This window comes from Typopeltis vanoorti, chromosome 25 (genome assembly GCF_054136105.1).
Source record: "Typopeltis vanoorti isolate ZY-2024b chromosome 25, IOZ_Tvanoo_1.0, whole genome shotgun sequence".
Lineage (NCBI taxonomy): Eukaryota > Metazoa > Arthropoda > Arachnida > Uropygi > Thelyphonidae > Typopeltis > Typopeltis vanoorti.
Window position 1 is genome coordinate 69,989,562 of NC_143573.1, and position 27,952 is coordinate 70,017,513.

The 27,952-nt window shown below is 36.8% G+C and overlaps 2 protein-coding genes across 3 annotated transcripts in view; both read left to right on the top strand.

The window, feature by feature from the left end:
- The first annotated feature begins 13,923 nt into the window (after positions 1 to 13,923).
- Positions 13,924 to 27,692, top strand: LOC150092826 (G patch domain-containing protein 11). The gene is made up of 2 exons (XM_090414453.1): positions 13,924 to 14,067; positions 26,892 to 27,692. Exon 2 carries the CDS (start codon positions 26,898 to 26,900, stop codon positions 27,690 to 27,692), a length of 795 nt encoding a protein of 264 aa, XP_090270579.1. The 5' UTR covers positions 13,924 to 14,067; positions 26,892 to 26,897.
- The window catches only part of Polr2L (DNA-directed RNA polymerases I, II, and III subunit Rpb10), a 47,612-nt gene continuing 33,586 nt past the window's right edge, over positions 13,927 to 27,952 (top strand). Inside the window, exon 1 of one of the 2 annotated variants that reach the window (XM_090414455.1) lies at positions 13,927 to 14,067. The gene's annotated coding sequence lies outside the window, so the exon portion shown is untranslated. The remainder of the gene's footprint in view (positions 14,068 to 27,952) is intronic. The other variant, XM_090414454.1, reaches the window with a different exon arrangement.

A 27,952-nucleotide genomic window follows, 5' to 3' on the forward strand; every position in this document is an offset into this window, starting at 1 on the left:
TGCCAAGGACTCTTTACTCCCAATAAATAAATATCCTCCATGGTTTGGATTTTCTTTCTAGTAAACAATATAGTTGAGCTTCTCTGGGGGTTAACTTGGATCCTCCAGTGTCTGCCATCCACTTTTCTAAAATGTGTATTCTGGTTTGTAGTCTTTTTGTTGCCAGTTTTGGACTCAGTGATCTTGCCATCAGTGCAGTATCATCTGCATATAATGCAGTGAATGTTGTTCTTGGGTTCAGAGGGATGTCCGCTACATAGATTGAGAACAGGAGAGGTGGCAGAAGAGATCCCTGAGGTACGCCTGTCGAGATCCTGCGTCTGGTCGAAACCGTTTCGCCGACCTTGACCTGAATATATCTGTCTTTCAGGTAAGAATGTATTATTTTTATTAACTTGACTGGCAAGTTAAATTTTATCAGTTTGTAGAGAAGGCCTTGATGCCTGCTTTACAAAGGAGTTTCATGGTACTTTGTCAATCGCCTTCTCTGCATCGATAAAGATGACAGCTGTGTTGAGTTTCCAGTTAAAACCTTTAGTAATGATTTCTACCAGCTGGTGCACTTGTTGAGCTGTACTATGGGCCTTACGGGAGCCGAACTGTTCATTAGGCAAAATTCCTAACTTATCTGTTTCTGCTTAAAATCTTCAGAGGATCACTTTCTCTGTCACCTTTCCAAGGCTGGACAATAGGCTTATGGGTCTATAGCTTTCGGGAAGATGAGGATTTTTTCCTGGCTTCTTCAGTGGCATGATGATGGCTGTTTTACATGTAGTAGGGAAATTCTGGAATCTAAAGATGGCATTTGTAATGTTGACGAGATTGACTATGGCCTTCTTGGAAGTAGTTTTGATATTCTGTTAGTTATGCCATCCGGTCCTGGAGCTTTTTTACTGTTTAGATGGGAGATGATATTTATCATTTCTGCCGGATTTGTAGGAGTGATATGTTCAGAGTTAACAGTGTTCTGTCTTAAGGTTGTCCTAACATGACGATGAATCTTGTACATAAGGTTGATATTTAGATTTGTATACGATGGATTGCACTGAGATTCTAGGTTATCTAATAGTGCTTCGGCTTTCTCTTCATCTTTGTGAACTGTCCCTTTCTTGGCCTTTCTTTATAGGGGGCATGAGTTGCTTTTTGGTTCGGGTTGCTCTTAAAAATGTCCATACAGAATGATATTCAGTATTGACGTTAGCCAGTTTGGATTCCCATTGATGGTTTCTGTGTTTTTGAAGAGCTTCCGGACCTGTCTGTTTAGATTGTTCAATACTGTTTTATCTTGTGTGGCTCTGGTATTGTGGTATCGCTTTCTGGCTCTATTTTTTGCTCTGATTAGCTCCATGATTTATTCAGGGATATGGTTGGTTGGGTGGAAGACAGTGGATTGTCTGATTGATTTTATTGCTTTCTGAATTTGCATGGTTAAGTTATTTATTGTTGTGTCAATGTCTTCCTTTTTATTGATATTGGGCACCCGATCAATATGAGTGGGAAGAACCTTGGCTAACTTGTCCCATGGTATGAATGTGTGCAGAGGAGAGAATTGATCTGATGAACCTAGATTAAGCACTATGGGACTGTGGTCAGAAGATAATTCGTTGACTGATTCCAATTTGAATTGGTATCTTAAATTTTTAAGGATGACAATGCACAGCACATCCGAGCCACCCGAAGGGCTGAAGTGAGTGGGCTCGGTAGGGCCGGCCACAACAACAGAGTTGAGCATTGCATAGTTGAAAAGTGTGTGGCCTTTGGTGTTAGTTGATGAGCTGTACCAAGCTGTGTGTTTTGAGATGAAATCTCCTGCTATTATTATGGAGTCATTTGGACCAAGTATGGAGTCCAGATCTGTTGTCAGTAGAGGAATGCTTGGAGGGTTATAAGCAGCATAGATCGTAAGACTCCCAGCATTGAAGGTTTGTACCTCCACACCGGTCACCTCCAGGTTTACTGTTTTGGGCTTGTCTATTGTATTATGATTCAAATAACTCTTAATAAATATGGCTGTGCCTCCACCTCTTGTGCCAATTCTGTCGTTTCTGTACGTAGTGTATCCACGGATTTTTGGGTTATCAGCTGGTCTTAGGTGTGTTTCACCAATCAAGATGATATCAGCAGTGAGACGAGTTGAAAATTCTTGAAGTTCCAAAATCTTGTTCATCAATCCATTTGCATTCCATGTGATTATCTTAAGAGCTTTTGGTTTGAATTTATTACTCATGACAGATGGCTGCTATAATGTTTTGAGTGCCCTGCAGGAATCTCTTTCTAGAAGTTGTTGAGGGGCATGTCTGGCTGAATTCCTGCAGCATAGTGGCAAGTGAGGGCTGTTAAAACGGGTGTTATGTTGGAGCTTTCTAGCTCGAGAGATGTAGGAGGCTTAGTTCTTGCAGCCTCAGCATATGTTTTGATCATGGTTGTTCCTTCCTGGGAGGTAGAAGGCAAAGTGTTTCGGACTGGAGGACGATTTGTTTGGTTGCTTAAAACGTTGTTACGTGGAGGAGCAAGATTGACTTTTGTTGATCCTCGATTTTTTGGATTGGAAAGGCATCCCTTGTAGTTGGCTGGGTGAGGTCTTCTGCAGTTGGCACAGCATGCTGGAGTTGTGCATGGTTTGGCGCATGCGATGGTCTGGTGTCCCTCGCTGCACTTCAAGCACCTGAAGGTTTCCTTAAATAATTTTTGGGCATGTCCAAACCTTTGGCATCTATGACACTGACCTGCAGATGCTCTTTTCCTAATAGGCTCAGTTGAAATCTTGATCTGATCTATGAACTGACCGCATACTATGGTCAGTTCATATATCAGCTTTCGTGTGTTGCTTATTTCCACCAGCACCAAAGGCATCGGTCTTTTATCAGATGTGGCATTCTGGTCACTTTTACTGGGGACAGGCCCTGTCTGGAGAGATCAGTGCTCACATCTTCAGAAGTGAAGATGTGAGCACTGATCTTCAGTACTCACGAAAGAAACTACCTTCAGGTTCTTTTCGCTGGGTAAAGCGAAGGTGTGATATGGGACGTTAGCATTGTCCATAAATCTGGTCATCTGTCTGTAATCCGAGAGAGTAGTGGGTTGTATTTTAACTCCCTCATCTGAGTTTTTGGCCAGTGAGAATGAGATGTTTTGTTCTCTGAGGGCTGACGAGACAGGGATCCATTTTTCCTTATCCCTTAATATGACTGCTGGTATCTTTTCTTTTGGACCATTGAGTGCTTCTATCCCTGTTGTGTTGTGTTCTTCCACATTGGTGGAGATTTTCCTCCTCTTTTTGACCATTTGGAACTCTGTATCTCTTTTCAAGGCATTAAAACACATTCCAAGAGGATAGTGTTATATATTTCCTGGTATTGCTTGCCAAGTAATTTATATTTCTCTCCTTCGAAATAAATAAATCAGCTAACGCCTTTTATTCCCTCATATGGAGTAAGCTATGCCTTTTAACCCTATCTAGCAGATGATAGTAATTATTGTTGTTGTTGTTAACACATTGCGTCCCAGTAAGGGGAATCTTTATATATGCTTTTTCAATTGAAAGCGATTAAGAGGATACCATACGGAGGTAGCAGAAAGTTTTCTCCAAGAAACTCAAGGTTCTCATCTGCATACAAGCAAGTCGGACATGAGAATACCCACAATTTACAGACAATATATGCTAGTGGTGGTGATGGATGGTAGATGGAGCTGTGTTTCTATTACTACTACTATCCCTGGTAGTAGTAATAATAATAATAGTTATTATTAACATTTATTTGAAACTATTCACTGAATCAATATTCACAAATGACTCTAGTGACCTATTCTGCAAATTTACCACTCTGTCAAAGCAAAAAATCTGGTCCTCACGGACTTGCTAACTTAAGTCTTTCTTAATTTCCAGGTCTGACCCACTATTTCTCGCCATACTAATCATGTACTTAAAAATTTCACCTACGAAAATCCTACAACAAGATTTAAGTAACATAACCTGTATATCTTTATCATATTCCCCTTATCCATCCCATATACATCTCCAAGGAATTCAGATGAGCAGATATGTGCCTGTAGTCTTCTTTTCTGCTTCTTGGTATGTACCTTAATAACCAGGTAATCGTATGAGTTATTTTAGTGATGACCTGCAATATCACCTCTAAACTTTATTACCACCAACAAAATCCCTAGCCACAATAACCAATGAATATTTAAAGAAAGAAATCAAAAAGCTAAGAATGGATAATTGCATTAGGAAGAGACAGAAACAACAACAAATGAATTTGATAAATTCAGCTGACAAAGACGAATTCTAAGTTGGAAACTCTTTGACAGTATTTCTGAGTGAACATATATACAAATGTCACCTTTGAGGTGAAAAGTGCTGAAGAGTCTGCAATTAGATAAACTGAATTATACTTTCAACGAAGCAAATATTTGAGGTTCAGTACAGAAAAATGGATGTGAATGAAATAAAATGAACCTTTTTCAGATAGAGCTTAGAATACAGTAGTCACTCGCTTTTCGCTCCGTTCAAATATAACACTAAAACTTATACTCACCACGTGATTCGCTCTTTCGCCATGTTTCTCTGACTTTCCTCGCACTTCTTCTCTCAATGCATTCGCAAGAATCGAAATATTTAAAGGCAAGCTTTTTTCATTGTACTGTACTTTTTTTAGTACATCCTAGTGTGATATTTAACTTGCGCATTCCTACGCAAGTGATATATATATATATATATATATATATATATATATATATATATATATATATATATATATATATACAGGGTGTTCGGGATAAATTTGACAGTTTCGTAAGGAAAAAGAAAATCTTCTTTGTATCTATTAAATTTAATGAATTGACAAAAAAAACATTACAAGCAGAGTTAATTACAATACTATCAACAAGATTTACTCAAAATAACCACCATTAGCATCGATCACAGCTTCAATTCTGCTTCGGAACCTCGAACAAGCTGATGCTACAGTCTCCCTGGGAAGGGCCGCAAAAACTGTTTTAATTTTATCCATTAACTGGGCTTTTGTATTACTGGAAGTGCGATTGGTGTCTTTTTCAACTGCGCCCCATACAAAATAATCCATGGGGTTAAGGTATGGGGAGTTTGGAGGCCAAACATTTGGACTGGTGAAGTCGTAGAAATTTTCAGACAACCATTTTTGACTTTTCCCAGAGGTGTGGCAAGTTGCCGAATCCTGCTGCCATACATACGGCCTACCATTGGCTACCCTTGTTATCCAGGGCTTGACTACAGTTAGCAACTCCACGAACAAAGCCCGAATTCCAATGCCAGGGTTCTTCAACACCTGTTCCTGCAGATTTGCGAGGAATTCTGCTGTACGAACGCAATCAGATCGTCTGCTAGGGATCTTTCTTCTTGCTACATCCTCGTAGTCACCATTGCAAGTCTCTAGTTCATGCCTGATTGTTTTTACTGTATTCAGGGAGCATTGGGCAGCAGTCGTAATATCCTTATTTTGATGGCGGGCACGAATCATCATGATACAAGTTATTCTCTTCCATGATTCAGGTGGGTTCCAGCTATCCATCCTTTCTGACATCTTGTATATGAATGAAGAAGGGTCCAAACTTTTAAATGAAGAGAAGTGTGTGTTAATACATGTAACTTACGGAAAAATATAATTAATTATAAATATGTCAAATTCATCCCGAACACCCTGTATATATATCTTTTATGGGTCCTCTTGTGCCTTATCCCACCTATTTGTGTCGATCTTTTTACATCATGGGACTTCACGCTCGCGATCCCAACCGACTTGTCGCAGAGCTTGACATTCGGAGAGATAGGTACTTTTTTTTTGTAGAAGTTGGAATTCATATTTGAATTTCGAGTTTAGTTTTCTTTGATCTTTGTTTCAGTAATTAAAGGTTCCAATTTCATGAATAAACCCTAGATATTCAACAGGACAAAACACCTGAGTTTCTGGGAGAAAACACTCCTCCTCCTCCGTATGAGTCCGGCTAACTCATCTTTAGTCGAAAGAGACAAGTTCTTCACGTCACGGACAAGAATCGAACCTAGTTCCTGTTGACTCAAAAATGTTTTAAATATAACGATTTCTTTAAATAAATCCGAACTTTCATTTAAAATTTAAAATTAACATTTAAAATTAATATAATGGGTAATGTACAATGATAGTTTTTTCTTCTAATGATTTATTTAATTTTGCTTTTTTCCCCCTAAACGGATAAATATTTTGCTAATAAGATGTTTGATATTAAGCACAATATTAAGTGATTAAAATAGACTTAGAATCAAACGTAGCGACAGTGTTTAAAACACTTTACTATTTATGGAAAATCTCAATTTTTTCGTTAATATTCTTAATTAAGATTCCATAAGTGTTCAAAAATATCTTAATTGCATCATTGTGCAACATATCGCGCTTGTCAAATATACTATACGTTTAATAAAGCATTTAAGTCTGTAAGTCAAATCCGTTTCAAAAGTTAAAATGTTTCAAAACTATGATCGGTTGCTTATGTGAATTTCGAGTTTAGTTTTCTTTGATCTTTGTTTCAGTAATTAAAGGTTCCAATTTCATGAATAAATTCTAGGTACTCAACAGGCTGACGATATACCCTAATCAATTTTTAAGACTAATTTTAGGATAGAGAGAGGCATTTCCAATGCTTAAATACCAGTGGCGGCTCGTAGGAATTTGTAGTGTTGGGGCTTTAGCGATAAAAGTAAAAAAAAAAAAAAAAAAAAAAAAATCAATATGGGTTGAAAAAATTATATCATTAATAAAAACTAAAATATATACTATTATATTATATAATAATCGCACAATATTTACTTAAGATAACAACAACGACGATAATTTGTGTTGTTTGTGCTCGTGTAGTAGCAACGTATCTTGGGCTGCAATGCTATCAGCCCGAACTGTGCGTTCGGGCTGATAGCCTTAGCCTGCACAGCACATTGACTATTGCAAAAGATAATTATTGCTACAAAATGAATGATTGCTTCAATTGAAAAGATCTGAAAATGATCTTCACATCGTAGGCGGAATTTGAACCCTTTATTGAAACCGACAGAGCTAAGAAGGTTGATTAATTTCATCAACTTTTAGTAATTGCCATATAAGTTAGTGGAACTTTGGTTACTAGATAAGATGTAGTACATGCTTCAGTTCTCTGGGATGAAATTACGATTCCCTCAGAAAATTCCTTACATACTATGATTGACAATTTTTGCCAAATACTTAAAAGTATTATTTCTTCAGCATTTGGTGCAGGAAAATTAAGCAACTGGATTTGAATCCGGTTGCTTGAAGGAAAAGAACTTTTATATATCATTTGCAACAGAAGATGAGCTAGTCGGTCTCATGCGAAAGTGACAGAGTTTTACTAAAAAGTAGGGTTTTTCAATCCAGAAAAAAAGGAATAAACCAAAAATAATCATTGGTCATTTTGAAAAAAAAATAACCTTGAACGTTTTGAACTGACATGCCACTTACAGATGCTACATTGGACCATCACTGGACTAACTTTGCATTAAAATGACGCACTAGATAAGATTTTCCAAGTCCTAATAACATTCAATTGTATGTATGAACTCTGTGTGTTTAGTCCTCATGTTCTCAGGGTACATGAGTAGTAAAATTTACATGATTACAGAATCTATGCGCTGTTTTCAGCCAATTCCAGATTTCATTTTTATAATAAATTAAATGTATATCATCACAAATAATTAAAAGTAAAAGCAAGCTTCAAATAAAAACAGCATGTTAATATGTTAATTTTCATCTTCAACTTATAAACTGTTTCCCCTTTTAATTGCAAGATATTATTGCCAGTATATAAATTAAAAACCGTAATTAAAAACTTTTTATCTGAGTTAAATTTGCAAATCTGAATCGCATAGCTGAAAAATAAATTAATAAATAAATTTGCAAAAAAATACAAGCTGACATTTAAAAATAAACTTTATATTGTGTTAACAATTAAAAATTACGTTTCTATTACACTCCATAAATACTTTTATCGCACACAAATGTACCATAAACACCTTCACTATTTTACTCAAAAAACACTGATGTGGATAATAGAGGGATAATAATAGAGATTATTATCCTCTAGGCACGATTAAAACTTTGCCATTATCATTGGTGATTCTGAATAAAAAAATAAAAAATAATAATAATATATATATATATATATATATATTATTATTTTTTTAATTTTTTTTTCTTGATCTTTTCGATATTACATAGGCTGTTCAATAAGTAATAAGACTATATTTATACAGAAAACAGATTACCTTTAATCGTCATCATTTACATGGTCTTTTTCGAAGTAACTACTGAGACGCGATGCATTTGTCCCAACGTTGCGTCCACTTCTTAAACACATGTGAGGGTACGGTTATTGAGAGTTCTTTCAAAACCGCCTCCGCAGCTTTTACACATGCTTTGCTGCTTTCGAAATGGCGGCCTCTTAGTGGTTTCTTAAGCTGAGGAAACAGCCATAAATCGCACGTTGCGAGATCAGGACTGTATGGAGGGTGTGGTAGGATATCTGTTTGTTCTTCTACAAAACGTCCACTACACAACTAGCAATATGTGGCCTTGCATTATCGTGGTGCAATAAGAAGCCATTTTTCGGCAATGGACGCTTCCTTTTGACGTGCTTGATGATAATCGCTGCTGTGTTGATCATTGTCTCTGTGATGGACGTTGAAAGTCTTCCCTCACGTTCAAGATCTTCCACATTTTGCCTTCCTTCCTTAAAAGTTTTATGCCAGCGAAAAACACTTGTCCTCGACATTGCTTCATCGTGGAAAGCTTCGCGTATCATGTTAAAAGTGTCCGATGCCGATTTTTGCAAACGCACATAAAATTTAATCACATAACGCTGTTCCAAGGACGCTTCCATTTTGAAGACTGGTCGCACCTCGTCGGCGCGCCGATGAGCACTTGCGTTTATCCACGTGACACTCTGGCACATCAGCCCGTATACGCCATCTATCAACCTCTTTTGTTAATACATACAACAATATTTCTTTATTCCACAGAAATTAATATTGTGATGAGTGGTTTCGCCATAGTAAAATTAGTCTTATTACTTATTCAATAGCCCATGTAGTTGTTTGTATTCTGATTTTACCAAGATCGTCCATCATTACTTCGGACAAATTATTGCATTTGCATCTAGTTTTTTTTATTTTTTATTATTTTTTAAAATATTTTTTATCTGCTATGCTGAATTTTTCTACCAGGTTTTACTATTTTTTTTTTGTTCCGTTGTGGTCATATCATTTATTAGGCCTCTTTAACAATTTTTTCTGATTTGTGTCTTCTTGATACCATTAAAATGACTTTTCTTCACAGTTTTATCACTCGATAGTTTTGTTCATTTTTCTAACTTTTTCTGTTGGATATGTTAGTGATGATCGAACAGTTCCTTTTTATATATTTGGTTTTTAATTTATGTTCTTACTTTTCCAGTTCTTCTAACGAATGTTCTTCTAGTTTATTTTCGTGATAAAATAACCCTAGTAAATATATACCACTATCTTGTGCTCCTAAACCTAAAATTGATAGTACTATGAGTTCCAAAAGATAGTTTTCATGAAAGGCGCTTCAGAAAACCAGTTTCTGTGAGAAAAGCGCTACTCACCCTTGCCAGAGACCAATGTCCTCGGGAACAGTTCGAAGAAAATCTTACAAAAAGTTCCTGAGCTCGGTGACTAGAATCGAACTTATAATAGTCTTTCATGAGGTGGCTTAGTGTTATCCATGCCAAGACTATTTTCACAAGGCTACACAAGAAGAGCCCTTTCGATTATAATAATAATTATAATAAATTATTATTATATGTTTATTTATTCTTGTATATTATTTTCTTGATATAAAAATAATCACAGTAAATCCACTTTCATCTTTTATTCCAGTAATATACATAAGTGTCCTAAACCCACACACTACACCAACTAAACTAAACTGATTCTAAATCTCTCTGGTCATTTTCTGCAAATTATAGGAGATGGCCCCTCATTTCGAGCTTCACCACGAATACTACAGGGCCTCAATGCTCTGTCCTACACCTACTCTCTCCTGTACCTAAATGACCTACTCACAATAACCACTAATCCCATTCATAGCTTTGCAGAGGATAGTACTATCCACTACTTCTACTCATTTGGCGAACCGTGTAGTATTCTGAAATCGAAGGCTACAAGATCATTAATAACTAGTGCCTTAAATATTGATCTACATACTATCCTCTAATGGGGTGAAGACAATCGTATTATGTTCAATGCTGCCAAAATACAGTATAGCCTTTTCTCGCGCAAAAGAGATCCCAGTACACCTACACTTATCCTCAGTAATACAAAAATCGCCAAGCAAGATCAGATCTCTTTGCTTGGACTAATGTTTACTTGGACTCTAGTTCTTCCTGGCATAAACACAACAATAGCGTTCTCAGTAGCCAAGAAACTTTGCATTCTATTTCGTTCAAGAGCCTATTTTACACCCAACTAACTCTTCACTAAATAAAAATAGGAAATCTGTCCATGTTTGGGGTGGTGTACATAAAACTTCCTTAAAAGCCTAGACAAAATCCAGAGGCATGCAATTAGATGATACATACTAGGGATATTCTTGCTGTTATTCTTATTAAAATTATTTTCCGCTAAAATATATAATTTGTTCAATTTGAAATAAATATCGATTATTTAAACAATATCTCGTCAATTACATCCTATCCATAAGTAAGAAATATTTATTCATGTATAAAGTACCTAATAATTATATTTGCAGAAATTGATAATTACCGACGGAAACTAAAATATCTCCTAATTGTTTTGAGCAGTACACCATCTGCCAACAAATGTCAGGACACTAGCAATTTACAATTGATATCAGCAGGCGAACCCTAATATAGCGTATCGCCACCTTTTGCTTTGATCACCTCTTGCACCGTTAGAGGGAGGCTCTTCACCAATGTGCGGCAGACATCAGGTGTAATTTGTCTTCATTCCTGAATCAAAGCAGCACTGAGTTCTCGACAGATCGAGGACATGCTGCTCCGGACCTTAATGGCCGCTTCAATTCCATCATGTGTTCTATGGGGGTTGAGGTCAGGACTCTGTGCAGGCCAGGTTAGTCGTTTATCACCAATAGCTTCATTCAGTTCGATAACAGTTGCAGTTTTGTGGCAAGGGGCATTGTCGTTTTGATAGCAACACGGGTCATTTCCATAAACATTCCACAATGTAGGCAGCACCTGATTATTCAGAATATCAAGGTACTGAGCTGCCTTGAGGGAACGACCTATTGTACCACTCCAAACTAGCTAAATGCACCCTACACCGTTATTCCTTCACCACGAAACTTTACTGCGGGTACAACACACTGTGGTAACAATCCTTCACTAGGCTGCCTGCTCATCTAGTCATCAGACTGGAAACAAATAAACCTTGATTCAGCTCTCCCGAGCACCCTTTTCCGTTAGTCAATTGTCTAGTTCTCACGCTTTTTGCACCAGGCCAAATCTGACGCCTTGTTCATTGTTGTAATGTTTGGCTTATGTATAATGTTGCTCTTCCATGGAAACCCAATAAATGGCTTTTTTCTTATAAACTGGCGCTCTGGAAATCATCACGGATTGTCTCCAAAACAAATAAACCTTGATTCAGCGCTCCACAGTACCCTTTTCCACTAATCAATTGTCCAGTTTTTGCGTAGCTGGGTTTTGCGTGCCATCCGTTTTATCACCCTCTTGTCCTTGTTAATCATTTTGGGTGGCCACCCTGGGTGTTTTCGTGCGTTAGTGATGCCAGAACCTCTCCATTTGTTGATTACATTGCCAACCGTTGATTTTGGATGCTCCAGTTGAGCAGCAATGGCATGTATCGACGTGCCACGAATGTGACAGCCCACGATCACACCCCCGCGAAGTGACTGAGTTCACGTCATGTTGCTTTGCCTCCTGTGTTCTTCTGTTCTGATGAAATACTGCTTCCAACTATTGTGCACTGGTTTCTTTGCTATTTTGAAACCTGGAATATTCTATAACTTCAAATAACAGGGGTGGATGGACAATTATTGGTATAGTGTGTGTGTGTGTGTGCGCGCACACACACGCACGCACGCACGCGCACACACACACACACAATAGCGAAGTAAGCAATCCGAAATTTTAAAGAAAAATTTAATTTTTAAAGCAATAAGTAAAAAAAAAATAATAAATCCAACTTTACCTAATATTTATGTGTGCTTCTCTGTTCCTGAGTAGTTCATTTATTCGCTTATGCATGGACTCTACAATGTAGAACACATTTTTTCTTATATCTGCATCTGGAAACCATACTTTTATAATGGATTGTATTAAGTTATCCTTCGTATCAAAATTTTATTTTCCAAGTCTCTTTTTCACTATGGCCCATAAATTTTTTATAGGGTTAATATCAAGGGAGTTACTTGCCAATGAAGGAATTGCACGTTGTGATTTTTGAGGAACAATTTGACTCTTTTTTTTTTTTTTCAAATGTTGGGCGCGCGAGAAGTCCTCTCAGCTGCTGGTTTGGGAACATAGGATGAAAAATGGTACACTGTTGCAGGTCTGGAATGATGAGGAAAGAATGAGGGTCATGGGCTCCAAAAACTAGCTGATAGGCTTAACAGAGGAGATATGATAGAAGCATAAAGTTATTAAAGGGGTTTTATATGATTGATACTGATGACTTTTTTCTATACAGTGCAGGATGGGAGAGAACGAGGTATTGTCCCTGGAAATTGTGTAAGAGTGTGTTAACAAATTTGTTAGGGCTAGATTTTTTTGCTTGAAGGGTGGTGAATGTGTGTAGGAATGCGTTGCCAGAAGTGTTTCGGCTGTGAATGAGTTTAAGGAGAAGTATGATAGGTACCAGTGGCGCACCCAGGGAGGGTGAGCAAGGGGCCCTGGCCACCCCAAAAGAAAAAGGAAATAAACACTAGAAAATTTTCCAAAAATCTTTCAGCTAAAAAAAAAAAAAAAATCAGCTAACGCCTTTTTATTCCCGTATATACGGGAGTAGGCGAGGCCATTTAGCCCTATCTAACTTTTTGGAGACTGAGTGGGCAGTTCAATCTCCACTGGTACCCAATCAGAGACAGATGGCCCAAGGCTATCACTAATTAAGCGGTACGCAGTGAAGAGAGACGGCTCAAATGTGCCGCCATCTCGTGGTCTCTAACCCTAACACAATATATTTAATGTCTGAAATAATGTGGGTTCTACGGTCGATTTTCTTGAGTTTACAGGACGAAAAACCCGAGTTTCCGGGAGGAAAAACCTGCTTGCCCGTGCCAGAGATCGACTAACTCGGGAACCGATCGAAAAAAGGCTTAGAAAAATTTCCTCTAGTCGCCGACTAGACTCGAAACCAAGACTTCCTTCGTGCGGCCTAGCGCGGTGGTGTGCAAACGCCACATCCACTGAGCTACACAGGCTCTAAAAATCTTTTCCTAATGAAAATTCTTTTTTTTTTTTTTTAATATTTATGTTGTGTCTCTATTTCTATGCTACTTGTCATGTATTGGCGATCACGGCAGATGCTCAGTCATAGGTCGTATGCAATGCGTAGTGTGTATTCGTAAATCGTCTACTCAACCCCCCCCCCCAAGATTAAATCAAATCTTGAGTGATCGGGCCCCTCCAAGATTAAATCCTGAGTGCGCCACTGATAAGTATTGTGTGAATAATGGTTGGTGTATGAATGTACGGTTTCCTGCAATGACTCTTCTGGCTCCATGGAGACACTGTTCTAATAATAATAATAATAATAATAATAATAATAATAATAATAATAATAATAATAATAATCGTGCGTGTTTATTTTTATTTACTGTAATTAATATCGAATTTTTACTACACTAAACATTCCTGAGAAATTTTTTTGTTTCCTTCGCCCTCTATAGGAATTGCGAAAACTTATTCGATTTGTGAAACAAAATTTTGTTAGTGGAACTGTGATTGCGGTTTTTGTTCTGTTTTTGAGTAACGTTAAGAGTGATTTTTGTAACATTATCACCCTAACGCAGTTTGTTGAATCAGGTATATATTTATGAAATGTAGTTGAAATGTTTAATTCTGAATATTTAGAGAGTATTGCCGCAATACTTCTATATATCTGTCTTTATTTATACTTATATATATATATAGAGAGAGAGAGAGAGAGAGAGAGAGAGAAAGAAAGAAAGACAGTAATAATGCTGCATGCAAATATGATACCCTTATACAGTGGGATCATAACATTCTTACTTCTACACATGTCATCTGCACATTATCTTGTCAGATACCAAGGTTAAATCAAGGCAGAAATCGTATACTTATGATGCATCAGCATATAATTACGGCATAGCGTCTTGTCAAGTATAATATACTTTGTAACCTTGCAAAAAAATTCTACAACTATCTCTGATCCAGAATATCCCAATATAATGACACACTATTTTACTACTCATATATGGAAAATATATGACTTAAGCATCGATTTAATCCTAGTATCTTCTTGGGTCTAACCCTACTGAGAGACCTCAGTAATGGTCGAAACTGGGTAGTGAGCCTTCCCATGTCTCTGCATTATGGGATGCTGAGGCAATTAATGTGAAGTCAACAGTCTCTATATACAAACTAGTCACATGCAATGTTCTCGCTAATTTTTTCTCTCCCATTGTGTGCAAGTTCCAATTCTTAGACTTTGTGTGTGTGCAGTAGCCTTCACTCACAAGCATCAAACTCTTAATTTGATACTCTTAAAATGGTGACATCTCTGTTATGTTAAAATCTTTTATGTTGCATGCTGAATGTTGCTGTAAGAACAACTTAAATGCTTACTCCTTCGGCTACTTAAATATTGCGCGCGCACACACACACACACACACACATATATATATATATATATATATATATATATATATATATTGGGTAATGTATATTAGGTTACCAAGTAATTTTATAAACTTGGTTATTTTACTCCTAATCCCAAGTAAGCAAACAGTTAAGTTTGCGCTTGAACGTTGTTCAAGTCTAAAGGTAGTGCAACACCAGGGCAATTCATTGTAAAGGTGGGTAAAGCTCTGATCACTATTCTTAGTATTTTCCATAATGTAAAGTACATCTCGCTAAGAGATGTATACTGAATGCATTATGGGTGGGGTCATTACCCAGACCAGATATAGATGTAAACTTATTTACATCTATATCTCCTCCAGAGATTCTTATTCAAAATAAAAACACCTTGTAGCAACTTGTATAGGTAAAGTTGATAAGGCTCTGTATTACTAAAACCTTGGTATTTAAGGTCTAGCTACTCACTGAGGAGACTTCAAAAAAGGTTGAAACCGGTCTGGGTAGTGACCCCACCCATAATGTATTGCAGTATACATCTCTTAGTGAGATGTGCTTTACATTATGGAAAATACTAAGAATAGTGATCAGAGCTTTACATACCTTTACAATGAGTTGCCCTGGTGTTGCACCACCTTTAGACTTGAACCACGTTCAGGTGCAAACTTAACTGTTTGCTTACTTGGAATTAGGAGTAAAATAACCAAGTTTATAAAATTACTTGGTAACCCTAATATATATATATATATGTGTGTGTTTGTGCCATTTATAATCAAATTGTCACATTTGTCTATCAGTTCAAATTTCAACAAATATACAGGTCTTTTCTGCTTTAATTTTGACAGTGACATTTTGAGGATTTAACACTCCAAAATGGCTAATTTCTCATATTAATGTTGTGCTTTTTTCCAGCTATAACTTGTAAAATTACATTCATAGCTACAAAAATCCATCACCATTTGTGCGTTCAAGTAACTGTGCTGTCTAGACTGTACAGTAGATACTCAAACAAATATACCTCTGCAATTGCTGACATTAGCATCAATTCACCCACATGATGTATGTTAAAAGTATCTAATTAGTGTATTATTATTATTACGGGCAACTCCAAGGAGTCGACAGACTCATCAAGGGAGGCCCTAATATCATGTCAAGAACAACTATTCGTCTTTCACACAGTATCTATCATACTTCGCCTTAAACTCATTCACGGTCATAGCACCCACAACAGACTCTGGCAGCTTATTCTACTCATTTACCACTCTCCAAGTAAAGAACCTAGCTCTACTACCCCTGTTAACCACATTTTTGTCCAGCTTCCATATATGGCCCTAGTCCTCCCACCACCAGCCCTATTCTCAAAAATATCTTCTGGATTAATCTTATAGAAACCCTTCAGTAATTTGAATGTCTCAATCATATCACCCCTCTGCCTATCAACCAATTTTTGCAACCCACAAATCTTCAATCTGTTCTCATAAGGTTCATTCCACAGACCTGCCACCATCTTGGTCACTCGTCTCTGGATCCTCTCCACCTCCTCCCAATCAAGAAGAAACCCTGACACCCATATCTGGGCACAGTAGTCCAGATGGGGTCTTATCAGGGCTCGATATAGAGGAACAATAACTTGTTTGTTTCTGCTCGTTAAAATATTTTTCAGTAACCAAGTGATTTGATGAGCTGTTTTAGCCACTTTTGCAATGTGCTCCCTAAACTTCAACTCCCTATCCACCAACACTCCCAAATTGTGTAATAACTCTCCCAACACTCCCAAAATGTGTATTAAGTTGGATTAGGTGAGAGTAATATTGTAGTTTAGATACTGGAGAAATTACTAAATGAAATAAGTGACAATTATGATTTATTCTATAATTCATTTTTATAGTTTATTCGAAAATTGACTATAAATTAGAAATTCTGAAAGAGAAAAAGTTGTGCACTCACTTATTAGACTTCTGTATGCCCCCTTTTTGAGCAATGTGCATGCACATCTTAGTGGGAATGTTGTTCACATGTAAACTTTGTTTGTTTATGCTTTGTTAAAGGATTAAAGCAAAATACATTTCATTCTATCTACTTCTTCCTCATACTATACTGCCTCCAAACCACTTCCATGATTTTCCCCCCTTACATCTCCACATTGGAATATCACCTTTTTTACTAGAGCACTCCTCCCTTTCTGCCTTAATGAAAAACATCATACTGCTCCATCTTTATTCCTATCAGGATATTATCTTCATCAAATGATGTTACGCTTATTCTGAGAACTGCTTATTCTCACTTATTTTATCTACTTAAATTTGGAAGTGGCCTATACTATGAATCCCTAAGCTGTAACTTAGCCTAATAAGTAAATCCTTCATTATAGTGCATAATGAAAGACCAGTATAAGTATAACATTGCCAAATGACGGCAAGGGAGGTGACTTAATATATTTGAGTCATTTACAGAGGCAATGGGGAAAGGATGCTTTTTTTTTTCTTTTTATGATAATCTCATCCACAAAAAGTTGTTTCCAGCTTGTTTAGGCTTTTAGTAAGCAGAGTGATGGGCTGACATGAAAATCATCCACTTTGTAAAAAAAATTCACTAACATCCACGTAACAGTGGAAGGTTGAAGAATAGAGATGCTATCTACTCAACCAGCCTGACTAACATTTCAGTTGGCTGTCCAGCCATAAAAAACAAAAAGAAATTTTTTAAATTTTCAAATAAATAAGTAAATAATTTAAATAAATAATTTGAATAAATAAATAAAAAATAAGTTAGTTTTTCAAATAAATTTATTTGAAAAAAAAATTCAAATAAATTTCAAATAAACCTCTTTAAAGTATAATATAAATTAATAGTTTTAAATGTTTATGTGGAAAAAAAAGTAATTGTATTAAAAAAATAATTAAATATTAAAAAATTAAAAACATTTTCCCACCTCATACCCAAATCTCATTCTTCCACTTTCCCAAGTATTTTCATTCATTCCATTTACAGCTTAAATCTAATAAAATAATGTTTAACGTCTCTTTCTGAATTACACTGGCTTTTAAAATATTTATTTTGTTGTATTAAAATGATCATTGTAGTGAATTATTTCAAAATAAATGAATGTTCAAAGAAACTGGAGTATGCTGTGTAAAATCACAGCTCTGAATTCACTTTTAGATTTAAAAAAAAAAGTATGATAATCCCACTCCACCCACAAATGGTTGTAAATGTATTAGTACTTAAGTATAGTGGGTTGACAAAAGGTCAGTTAATCTAGGAACACTTTTCCAAATCAGGTACTTTTTCTAGTCACCTCAGGCCTTAATAAGTCAGTCTATGGTCTCATATTGAGTGATATACATCTGATATCTGGAGAGGGGATGTTACACAAGGGCAGTAGCCAAAAATTTATTTCAGATTTTTTGCATTCCTGTCCCTTTTTTCGTATCTCTCCACAGATAAAAAAAAAAAAAAACTGCCCATTCTGGAAACACTTCCAACTGGAATGAATTTATGGCTGTCACAAAACAGTGAAGGGATTAGCATTCATCATAAATTTACAGGTAGCACCATCCTAAATTCCATAATTTCATTCACTTGTTGGTATTCTACATCTGTCAGCAACAGTCTCCTAAACAGAAGTGCAGTCAGAAGACTGTTCTTTGGAAAAGACACTTGATTCACATCCCATCTATGATGCAAGGAGCATTCTAAGGGCTTTTCATTTAAACATGAGATAGCCATTATTGCTCAGAGGTGTCAGGATTTTTTTTCTCAAAAAAAATCTTATTTCCTCCAAACAAAACAAACTATCCAGAGAATACTGCATTATCACCAGGATATACTTGCCTTGTGGTTATTGCTGTAATTCTCTAGCAATAATGCAATATTATTGCATTATATACAAATTATATGCATGTTTGTTAATAACTTGAAATTTACTAAAGCTAATATTTCCCTTGTGTAAAATTAGCATCATCAGAGCTAATATAAGAACTGTAGACACCATAATTGAACAATTGGTATATAGTTGTGCTGAAAATGTAAAGCAATTCTCCCCTCCAAAGGCAACTCACCAATATGGAATCCACTTTTTTTAAGGTTAGCTTGTGCTGAAAAGCCTGGCATGATTTTGTGAACTGTTCTGCAAATTTAAACAAATTATGATGTCATATCTGAAGAATAGTTTGAAGAAGAGAAAGGAAGTTTGTTCTCTCTCTGATTGTAAAGCATGAAAAATGAATGACTGTGTTTAATTTGAAAAGATGGGAACCCAACAAGTTTGTTTTAAAATTAAAGAATCATCAGTTCATTAAGTTAACTGCTTTTGTGTATTTTCTAGTGAAACCCCTAGTAGATTACATTAGCGTATGAGAACTTTAAACCTTAAGGTTCACAAAATCATGCTCTCTGCATGCAAGCCAAATTTTTATGGCTTATTTCTTGGAAATCCTTGCAAACATCCCAGTGTGATCCTCAAAGATATAACATGTATCTGAAAGCAGCTGCAGACTAGATATACCATGGTGAAGTGGCTTTCTACACTTCTAAAATCTGGAAACATTACAGTATTATAATGCTTCAGATCTTATGCAACAGGAAGTTCAACACCTTTAGTACTCTGTTTTTTGTCAGTAGTTGCATGCAGCAACAATGTAGGACAAAGTCGCCACTGATGAGGAGGAGAAAAAAAGACATTACAGAACTTTTATTGACTCCAGCCATGGTAACATAGAGAACCATCAAAGATTAGAACCAAGGTCACTAGAAGTGTTTGCAAATATTAGTTGCAATGTTGGACAGAGGTGGTGTGGAGCAAAGATTATTAGCACCAAATCATTTACAAACTCAGGGTTCCATTCCCTAGTCAGGTGAGGATTATATTATAACTCAGAAATTACTTGTATATACTCAGAATTTGGCAGCAGAAGGTCCACAAGTTAGTGAAAATATGGAATTCAGGATGACACTCCCTGTAACCACCACTCACCTAACCATCCCAACTACTGTTGAATTAGTCAAATCTCAGTCACACTTCAGAGCAACAGGGTCTTGTAGAGATGCATTAGTTCCTTGTTCTATCTCATCTGAATCATCTCATAGTACATAGGACCTAGCAAACATCAAATTAGGTGTCCTTATGTCATTTTAGAGAGCCCCATATAAGTTGTTGTTTGTTCCTCATATGATGATAGAGTAACTTTATGATAAGATATGGGTGCATCTGGAACTCCTGCCATTCCTCAAGTAATCAGCAGTTAAATAAGCCACGATGCCCATAACTCATATTGGCTTCCCTTCTCCGGTTTCACTAATCAAGCAGGCAGGGGTGCTGAAGTGTTTGCCATCAACAACAATGTACCTCAGATCATCAGTCTTCCTACCAGAATACCTGAAAATCCCCTCCAATTTGCCAACAAGCTTGCCTTCAAGGTATACTGTGGTTGTCAGTTCTCCTCTTGGTAACTCGGACACAACCTCATTCAAGTCTCTTTTGCCACAGAACAACCTTCATCCACCAGTTCATAGTCTCATGTCCTTTGGCATTACGATGTTACCCCCATGGCTTCTATACCTCCTTTCCGTGATCTGATTACAACTTCAGTTCTTCTGATCCAAACAGCTGTTCAGGACCAAATAACAGAAATCATCCTCACAGGAATGAAGACTTTCATCCCTTATTCCACTCCAAACTCTCAGCCAACTTGGTTCTCAAAAATGTGTACCAACGCTTTAAAAGAAAAAATTCTGCTTACCACGAACGGCTCAAGACCAAAACTCCAGCTACCCACTCAACCTATACTCACAATAGTTGTGAAAGAATCATTGTCAAGTCAGACTTTAAAAGGGAAAAAATGCTGCAAACTCACCCCCCCTACCTAAATGGCAGTTGCTCTTTCGGGTCCCATGCCAAGGCAATTGGGTGCAACTTTTGCCCACCCGGGTTTCCACCACTCTGACATCCCAATGGTACTGTAGTTACCTCACCTAAAGACAATGCTAACTTACTGGCATCACTCTTCTCTTCCAATTTCTGCATTGAAGACAAGGGAAAATTTCCATTCACACCACCAAAAACGGCTCTTTTCATATCTCCCATAGTCTTCCGACAAAAAGAAATCTGAAGAATCCTTAATAACCTGAACACAAACAAGGCAACTGGCCCTGATGGTAACCCATCTATCGTGCTAAAAAATTGTGCCCCAGAACCAACACCTATCTTGTATTGCCTTTTCAGTCTATCCTATTCAACTGGCAAGCCTACAACATGAAAACAGGTCCACATTCAGCCCATCTCAAAGAACGGTGATAAAAGTCAACCAGCAAACTACTATCCAATTGCTCTCACTTCTGTTCTCTCTAAAATTATGGAGAAGGTCATCAACAGCTAACTCTTGAACAACCTAGAGGGATACCAATTAATCAGTGACCAGCAGTATGGATTCTGCCACTCACGATCTACAGCTGATCTTGCTTTCACCACCCACCTCTGGACTCAGATCTTATGTAATGGAGAAGCTAACATGGTTGCCCACTACATTTCAAAGGCTTTTGATTGGGTTTGGCACAGGGGCCTACTTAAACTGCTGTCCGATGCCTTCCTTTCTCTGCAACTGGATTGACAACTTTCTCACTAGTCACTAGATTTTTCCAACAATGCAGGAGAATTATTTTAAATGTAATTCTTAATTAAAGCATTATTTCTTTACTTTTTTATTATTTTACTTTTTATTTCTTTTATGTATAAAACTTAAAATTTGATTATTCATTTTAAAATGTTTATTTAAATTCTTGTCCTTCCTAAAATTCAGGCTTTGCCATTGGTTTTGGTTATCAAAATTAAAACATCAAGTGTTTGCAGAAAACCATATTAGAATTTCAGCTGATAGGAATTAATCCTGCTATTAAACTCAAAATCCACTAGCAAAATTTCACTAGCAGTATTTAGAGCATTACAAACTTGCTTAGCATTTTTTGATCATTTGGCTTTCTTGCCATTTCTTAAAAACATTTAGCAGTAGCTTGGATAGATTAGCTCAGGAGAATTCATACAGATGCTTGATTATGTGAGAGCTAGTGACATGTAACAGTTTTTATGCCTCAGCATTGTATGAGGGTTGTTTGAAAAGTTTGGTAAATTTCCAATAGCCACAAAATTTGTTCATTCATACCAGTGTCGGCACGTATCATCTTTTTCATGACCCCTGGCAAAATTTTAGCCACATGTGATGTGTAGTTCTCGTTTGGCAAACATTTAAAATGACATGTTCACGTTTTTTCATAAAAACGGAGAAAAACGAGTTTTGGGCAGTGATAAAACACTTTTATTTAAAGAAGTGGATGGCCACGCAGATCAAAGCAGATCAAGTTAGATGTACTTCATGGGGACTCTGCACCAGCATTAAAGACTATTTATTTTTGGATAAATGAGTTTAAACGTGGTCGTAAGTGCATCGAAGATGAAGCACGCTCCAGACGCCCGACTGAGGTCACTACGAAGGAAATTATTGACAAAATCCATGGCATCGTTATGGAAGACTGCTGAGTGAAAGTGCGTGAGATTGCTGAGATTGTAGGCATCTCAACTGAATAGGTGTATAATATCCTGCACGTGAAAAAGCTGTGTGCATGATTGTTGACTGTCGATTAAAAATGTGTGCATAAAGATGTTTCAACGCAGTGTTTGGCGGTGTTTAATCACAATTCGCAGGATTTTTTGCATTTATTCGTGACTGTAGACGAAACTTGGATCCACCACTACACACCTGAGTTCAAGCAGCACTCAAAGCAGTGAACAAGGCCAAGTGAAATAGCACCTAAAAAGCGAAGACCATTTTGTCAGTTGGGAAGGTGATGACCACTGTTTTTGGAATTTCCAAGGAATTATCATGATAGGTTATTTGAAAAAGACTATTTGAAAAACGACATATGGTGTTATGGGGACAATAACAGGAGTCTATTATACATCATTGTTGGACCATTTAAAAGAAGAACTGAAGAAAAAACGGCCAAGATTGGTGCTCTTTCATCAAGACCGTGCACTGTCCCACACATCGGCCGTTGCAATATCAAAATTGCACAAATTTAGGATCGAATTGGTTCCACATCCACTGTATTCTCCTGACTTGGCCCCATGTGACCTCTTCTTATTCCCAAACTTAAAAATTTGGCTCGGTGGGAAAAAGTTTCTTCAAACGAGGATATCATCAAGACTGTCATTGACTATTTTGCACAATTTGATAAATCCTACTTTTTAGATCTTTAGATTTTAAGAGCCTGTGTAGCTCAGTGGATGTGGCATTTGCACACCATGGCGCTTGACAGCACGAAGGAAGACCTCTTGGTTTCAAATCTAGTCGTCGACTAGAGGAAATTTTTCTAAGCCTTTTTTTGACTGGTTCCCGAGTTAGTCGATCTCTGGCACGGGCAAGCGGGTTTTTTGTCCCGTAAACTCAAGAAAATCGACCGTAGAACACACATTATTTCAGACATTAAATATATTGTGTTAGGGACCACGAGATGGTGGCACATGTTGAGCCGTCTCTCTTCACTGCGTGCTGCTTAATTAGTGATAGCCTTGGGCCAGCTATCTCTGATTGGCTGCCAGTGGAGATTGAACTGCCCACTCAGTCTCCAAAAGTTAGATAGGGATAAACGGCCTTGCCTACTCCCTATATATGGAAATAAAAAGGCGTTAGCTGATTTTTTTTTTGATTACTTTTTAGATAGGATGAAAAAATTGGAAACTTGCTGGAGCAAATGCATAGACCTCAATAGAGACTATGTTGAGAAATAAAGGTGATTTTTTCCAAAAAAAAATGTGTTTAACTTATTTTTTTTTACCAAACTTTTCAAACAACCTTCATATCTGTTAATTCTTCAACAAATTTTGTGCCACATAGTTTATTACATAAAGCACATTTAATGAAACAATAGAGAAGGAATGTAAAATACAGATGATGTATTACAAGCTCAAAGTTTCATCAGTGATATTGAAGAAAATAATTTTTTTGTTTCATTCCAGTTCCACACACAGTGAGAAAGGGAGTTTATAGTATATAGTTTGAAAATTAATAGTGGGATAGCTAACTCTTTGTTATATCATTTGTTTGTCAGGTTGATTTGTTATGTGTAAGAAAAGTTTCCTATTCGTTTGTCATCTCCTATCCAAGAGGTTGACTACGGGTGTAACGACATATGGTGAAGACTGTATCTCTTCCACATATTCACTAAAACCTCTGTATGAGACCAACTAACTAGGCAAAAGAGACCAGATAAAGATTACCCATGTCACAGATGAGAATTGAACCCAAGTCTTTCCGACCAAAGGGCTTCATCTATATTGACTGAGCTACGGAGGCTATATTTTTTTACATTATCTGATAACTGTTCTAGAGACAATATGTAACCTTCAAGCTAGCCACTTCAGGCTTCCAGTAAGCTTGGATGATTATTTCTTTCCTAAAGACATTCACAAGCATCCATGCCCGTGGTGGGATTTGAATCTGCAATCTGTTCTTTGGAAATGTAGTATAAATGCTAACTTGGTGTGACCACTTGGTCACACCAGGTTGGCATTTATACTACATTCTCAAAATTACTATCTAATATTGATTCCACTGACATTAGTTTATGGATGCCATGCCTTCTGGTCCCTTGCTGAGGCCATTGGATGCAACTTTTGCTCACCTGTACTTCCACCTCTCTCTCTCTCTCTCTCATTCTGATGGCACTACCGTTACTTCATCCAAGGATAAAGCTGACCTCCTAGCATCGCTTTTCTTCAAACTCCTGCATAGATGACCAAGAAACATTACCTCCTACCTTCCAGAATTGGACACTATGTCTCCTGTCTTGTTTAGACAAAAGAAAAGACATCAGAAAATTACTAAATAACTTAGACACTAAAAAAGCCTTCTGGTCCTAATCACGTCCCTCTCTCTAATCGTTCTCATACATTGTGCTCCATAGCTATCCACTGTCCTATATTGTCTCTACAATCATATATTACTGGTACTTTTCCCAATGTGTGGAAGCATTCGTATATCCAGCCTATCCCAAAAAAGAAAGATAGAAGTCTTCTGTGAAACTACCAACCAATCAATCGCCATCACCTCAGACCAAAATGTTGAAGAAAGTCATCAATAGCAAACTTCTTCACTAACTAGACATCCAAGCAATTAATCAGCAACCACCTGTATAGATTCTTCTGCCATTCAAGGTCCACAGCTGACCTCTTAGCTTGCAACACCCACCAGTGGACTTGTGCTGTTGAAAGGTCACTCTTGACATTTCCAGAGCTTTTGACCATGTCAGGTATTAAGGCCCTCTAAACAGACTGCCGTCCTTTAGTCTACCTGTCACTCTCTGTAATTGAGTTACCAGCTTCCTCTCTGATCATTTATTGTGTATCATATTGGATGGTTCTCTCTCTGTTCGAGCTTTACCACTAATGCAGGAGTACCTCATGGCTCTGTCCTAGCACCTATTTTTCCTGTACATAAATGACCTATTTTCATTTGCCACTAATCATATCAACAGCTTTGCAGACAATGGTACTCTCCATTCATCCTACTCATCTGACCAACCATTCAGTGCATAAACACTGCAAAGCTTATCTTGACAAACCATAAACACTGCATGGTTTGTCAAGATAATCTACAACCATTGCCTTAAACATTGATTTCCATATCATTCTTCTGTGGGGGCAAGGACAGTTTGGTCCATTTCAGTATACCACCAAAAGGTAGTCTTGTCTTTTCTCTCACAAAGGAAATATCAGCTTGCCCTATCCTCAGTAATACACAAATCACCAGGCAAGACCATATCTGTTTGCTTGGATTTACCTCCAGTGTTTCTTGACATAAACATATGCATCAATAGCTTCCTCAACATCCAAAAAACTAGATATCCTCTTTTGTTCAAGATGGTATTTTACACCAAACCAACTCTTTACTTTATACAAATCCACAATCCTTAGAATACTGCTCACATGTCTGAAGTGGTGCTAAAATTTCTAAAAACACTGATCCGCAGTGTTTTTAGCATGTTGAATATCACAGGTGGCTATTCCAACTTTGTGAAGTGCTATTACAGCTACATAGTTCTCATAATCTCCCCACCTCATGTTAATCCGTACAGCTGGAGAAATTTCTCTCTTCTGATAAATGTGCGAATGTTGGCTGCACATAGCACTAATAATGGAACCGGGCTCGCATAATTCTGTGGGCAGCGTGGGTGTGCAAGTTGTAATAGTATTTATGGCAAGACTGTGTAAATATAATAAACACAACCAATCTTATTTGTACTTGTTGATCAATTTAAAAAAAGCAGAGTATCTAAGTACTGTTTTTAATACTTTGATACACTTTTGTTTATAGCAGCTAGAAGTACTGTGTTATAATTTTTAAAACTGGAATTGCAGATATTCTTGAGGAGGTGGGGGAGAGCATCATAATCTTCAGTTTGTGATACTGTTCTACCAATGTATGGGGTTTTGGAGAAGTTTGCACACGGATTTTTGTAAGAATATGTTTTTTTTATTATTATAGGAATGATTCAAAGCAAGTTATTTAGAAAAAAAAAGCTACCCACCATTTTTTTCAAGATGGGTAGGATCTCAACAAATATATCCATTAGCACTATTAATATATTAATTAGAATAATTTAAGGATCATTTCTTGGACGAAAATTTCAGTATTCAACTTTTCCTGGATGAAACTTCCAGCATGATATAGCTGAATATTTTCAGCTATGTCACGTGCATCTGATTTGATTAGACTATATGTAAAAAACCAGAATAAAAGGACGAGAATGGGAATCTGTGCATTAATGAGATTCTGCTGTGTATATAACTTAAATACAGTTAAGATGCCTCTAAAGTGTTTATAACACTTATAGTTTGTGTGAACACTGCAAGATAAGATTGTTTCTGAGCTTATTTTTTCTTTTTGAAATTGCTGTCAAGTATTAGATAGATATATCTGGTCTTTGAATGCTCTTGCTTTTTTGTAAACTAAGACTTTGCTTTCCTGCATTTCCAGTGTATCATGGAAGATGATGGTGACTACATGTCAGATTCCTTTCTAAACAAAACTGATGATGTTAGACCTGGGCTTGTATATTCTTCTTCACTTAAGCGTAAGTATGAATTGGAACGAAAACAGGAAGAGTCAAATAAAAAGTGCCGTTTTAAGTCTCACAAACAGCTAGAAGAAGAAAGAAGAGATGAAGGATTAAACTCTGCTATATCAGTTGATAATAAAGGATTTTCTCTTTTACAAAAAATGGGATATAAACCAGGAATGACAATTGGTAGGCAAAATTCAAGTTCTCCTACAACAGCAATTAAGGAACCTATTAAAGTAGTACTTAAGAGTGATAGAGGAGGACTTGGAAGAGATGCTGAAGTTAAACAAAAAAAATTAGAGAGAGATGCCCGTAAAGCAAAGCTTAAAACTTGGAAAGAAAGTGAAGTTGCAGAATTAACCAAAAGTTTTCAAAGTAGAATGAGAGACAGACTTAGTCTGAGAAAAGATCTTAGTGACTTTCACCGATGTCAGAAAGTATGCGAGCAGTTAGATACTAAGGATGGAATAGAGAATCCTTCTAAGATCTGGTTTTGGCCATCAAAACTTCCATCTGCAGATGACGATGAGGAGGAAGAAGAGTCAGAAGAGGAGGAGGAGGAAGATGAAGGATTGGAACCAAGAGAAAAACTTGAAATTTTAGTTCAGTATTTGAGAAGTACACATTTTTATTGTGTTTGGTGTGGTACAACTTATAATGACATTGATGACTTAAACTCTAATTGTCCTGGTGATACAAGAGATGATCATGAATAGCAAGGTATTAGACTAGAAATTTTTTTTTCTGCACTGTTTTAATTGGCATGTTTTAAAAAATACTTGAGATGAATTATGTTACTTTTATTCAATTTCATTTTACAAACTGTTAAATTTAAAAAAAAAGTTACCAATAGATTATATTCTTGATCAGTTATCTCAAAGTGTATGTATGTATGTGTAATGTTTGTGTAGATAGAGGATTAAATAGTGTACACAGGTTATGTTGGCTGGTCTGCCATCCCGCTATTAGCCCTTGG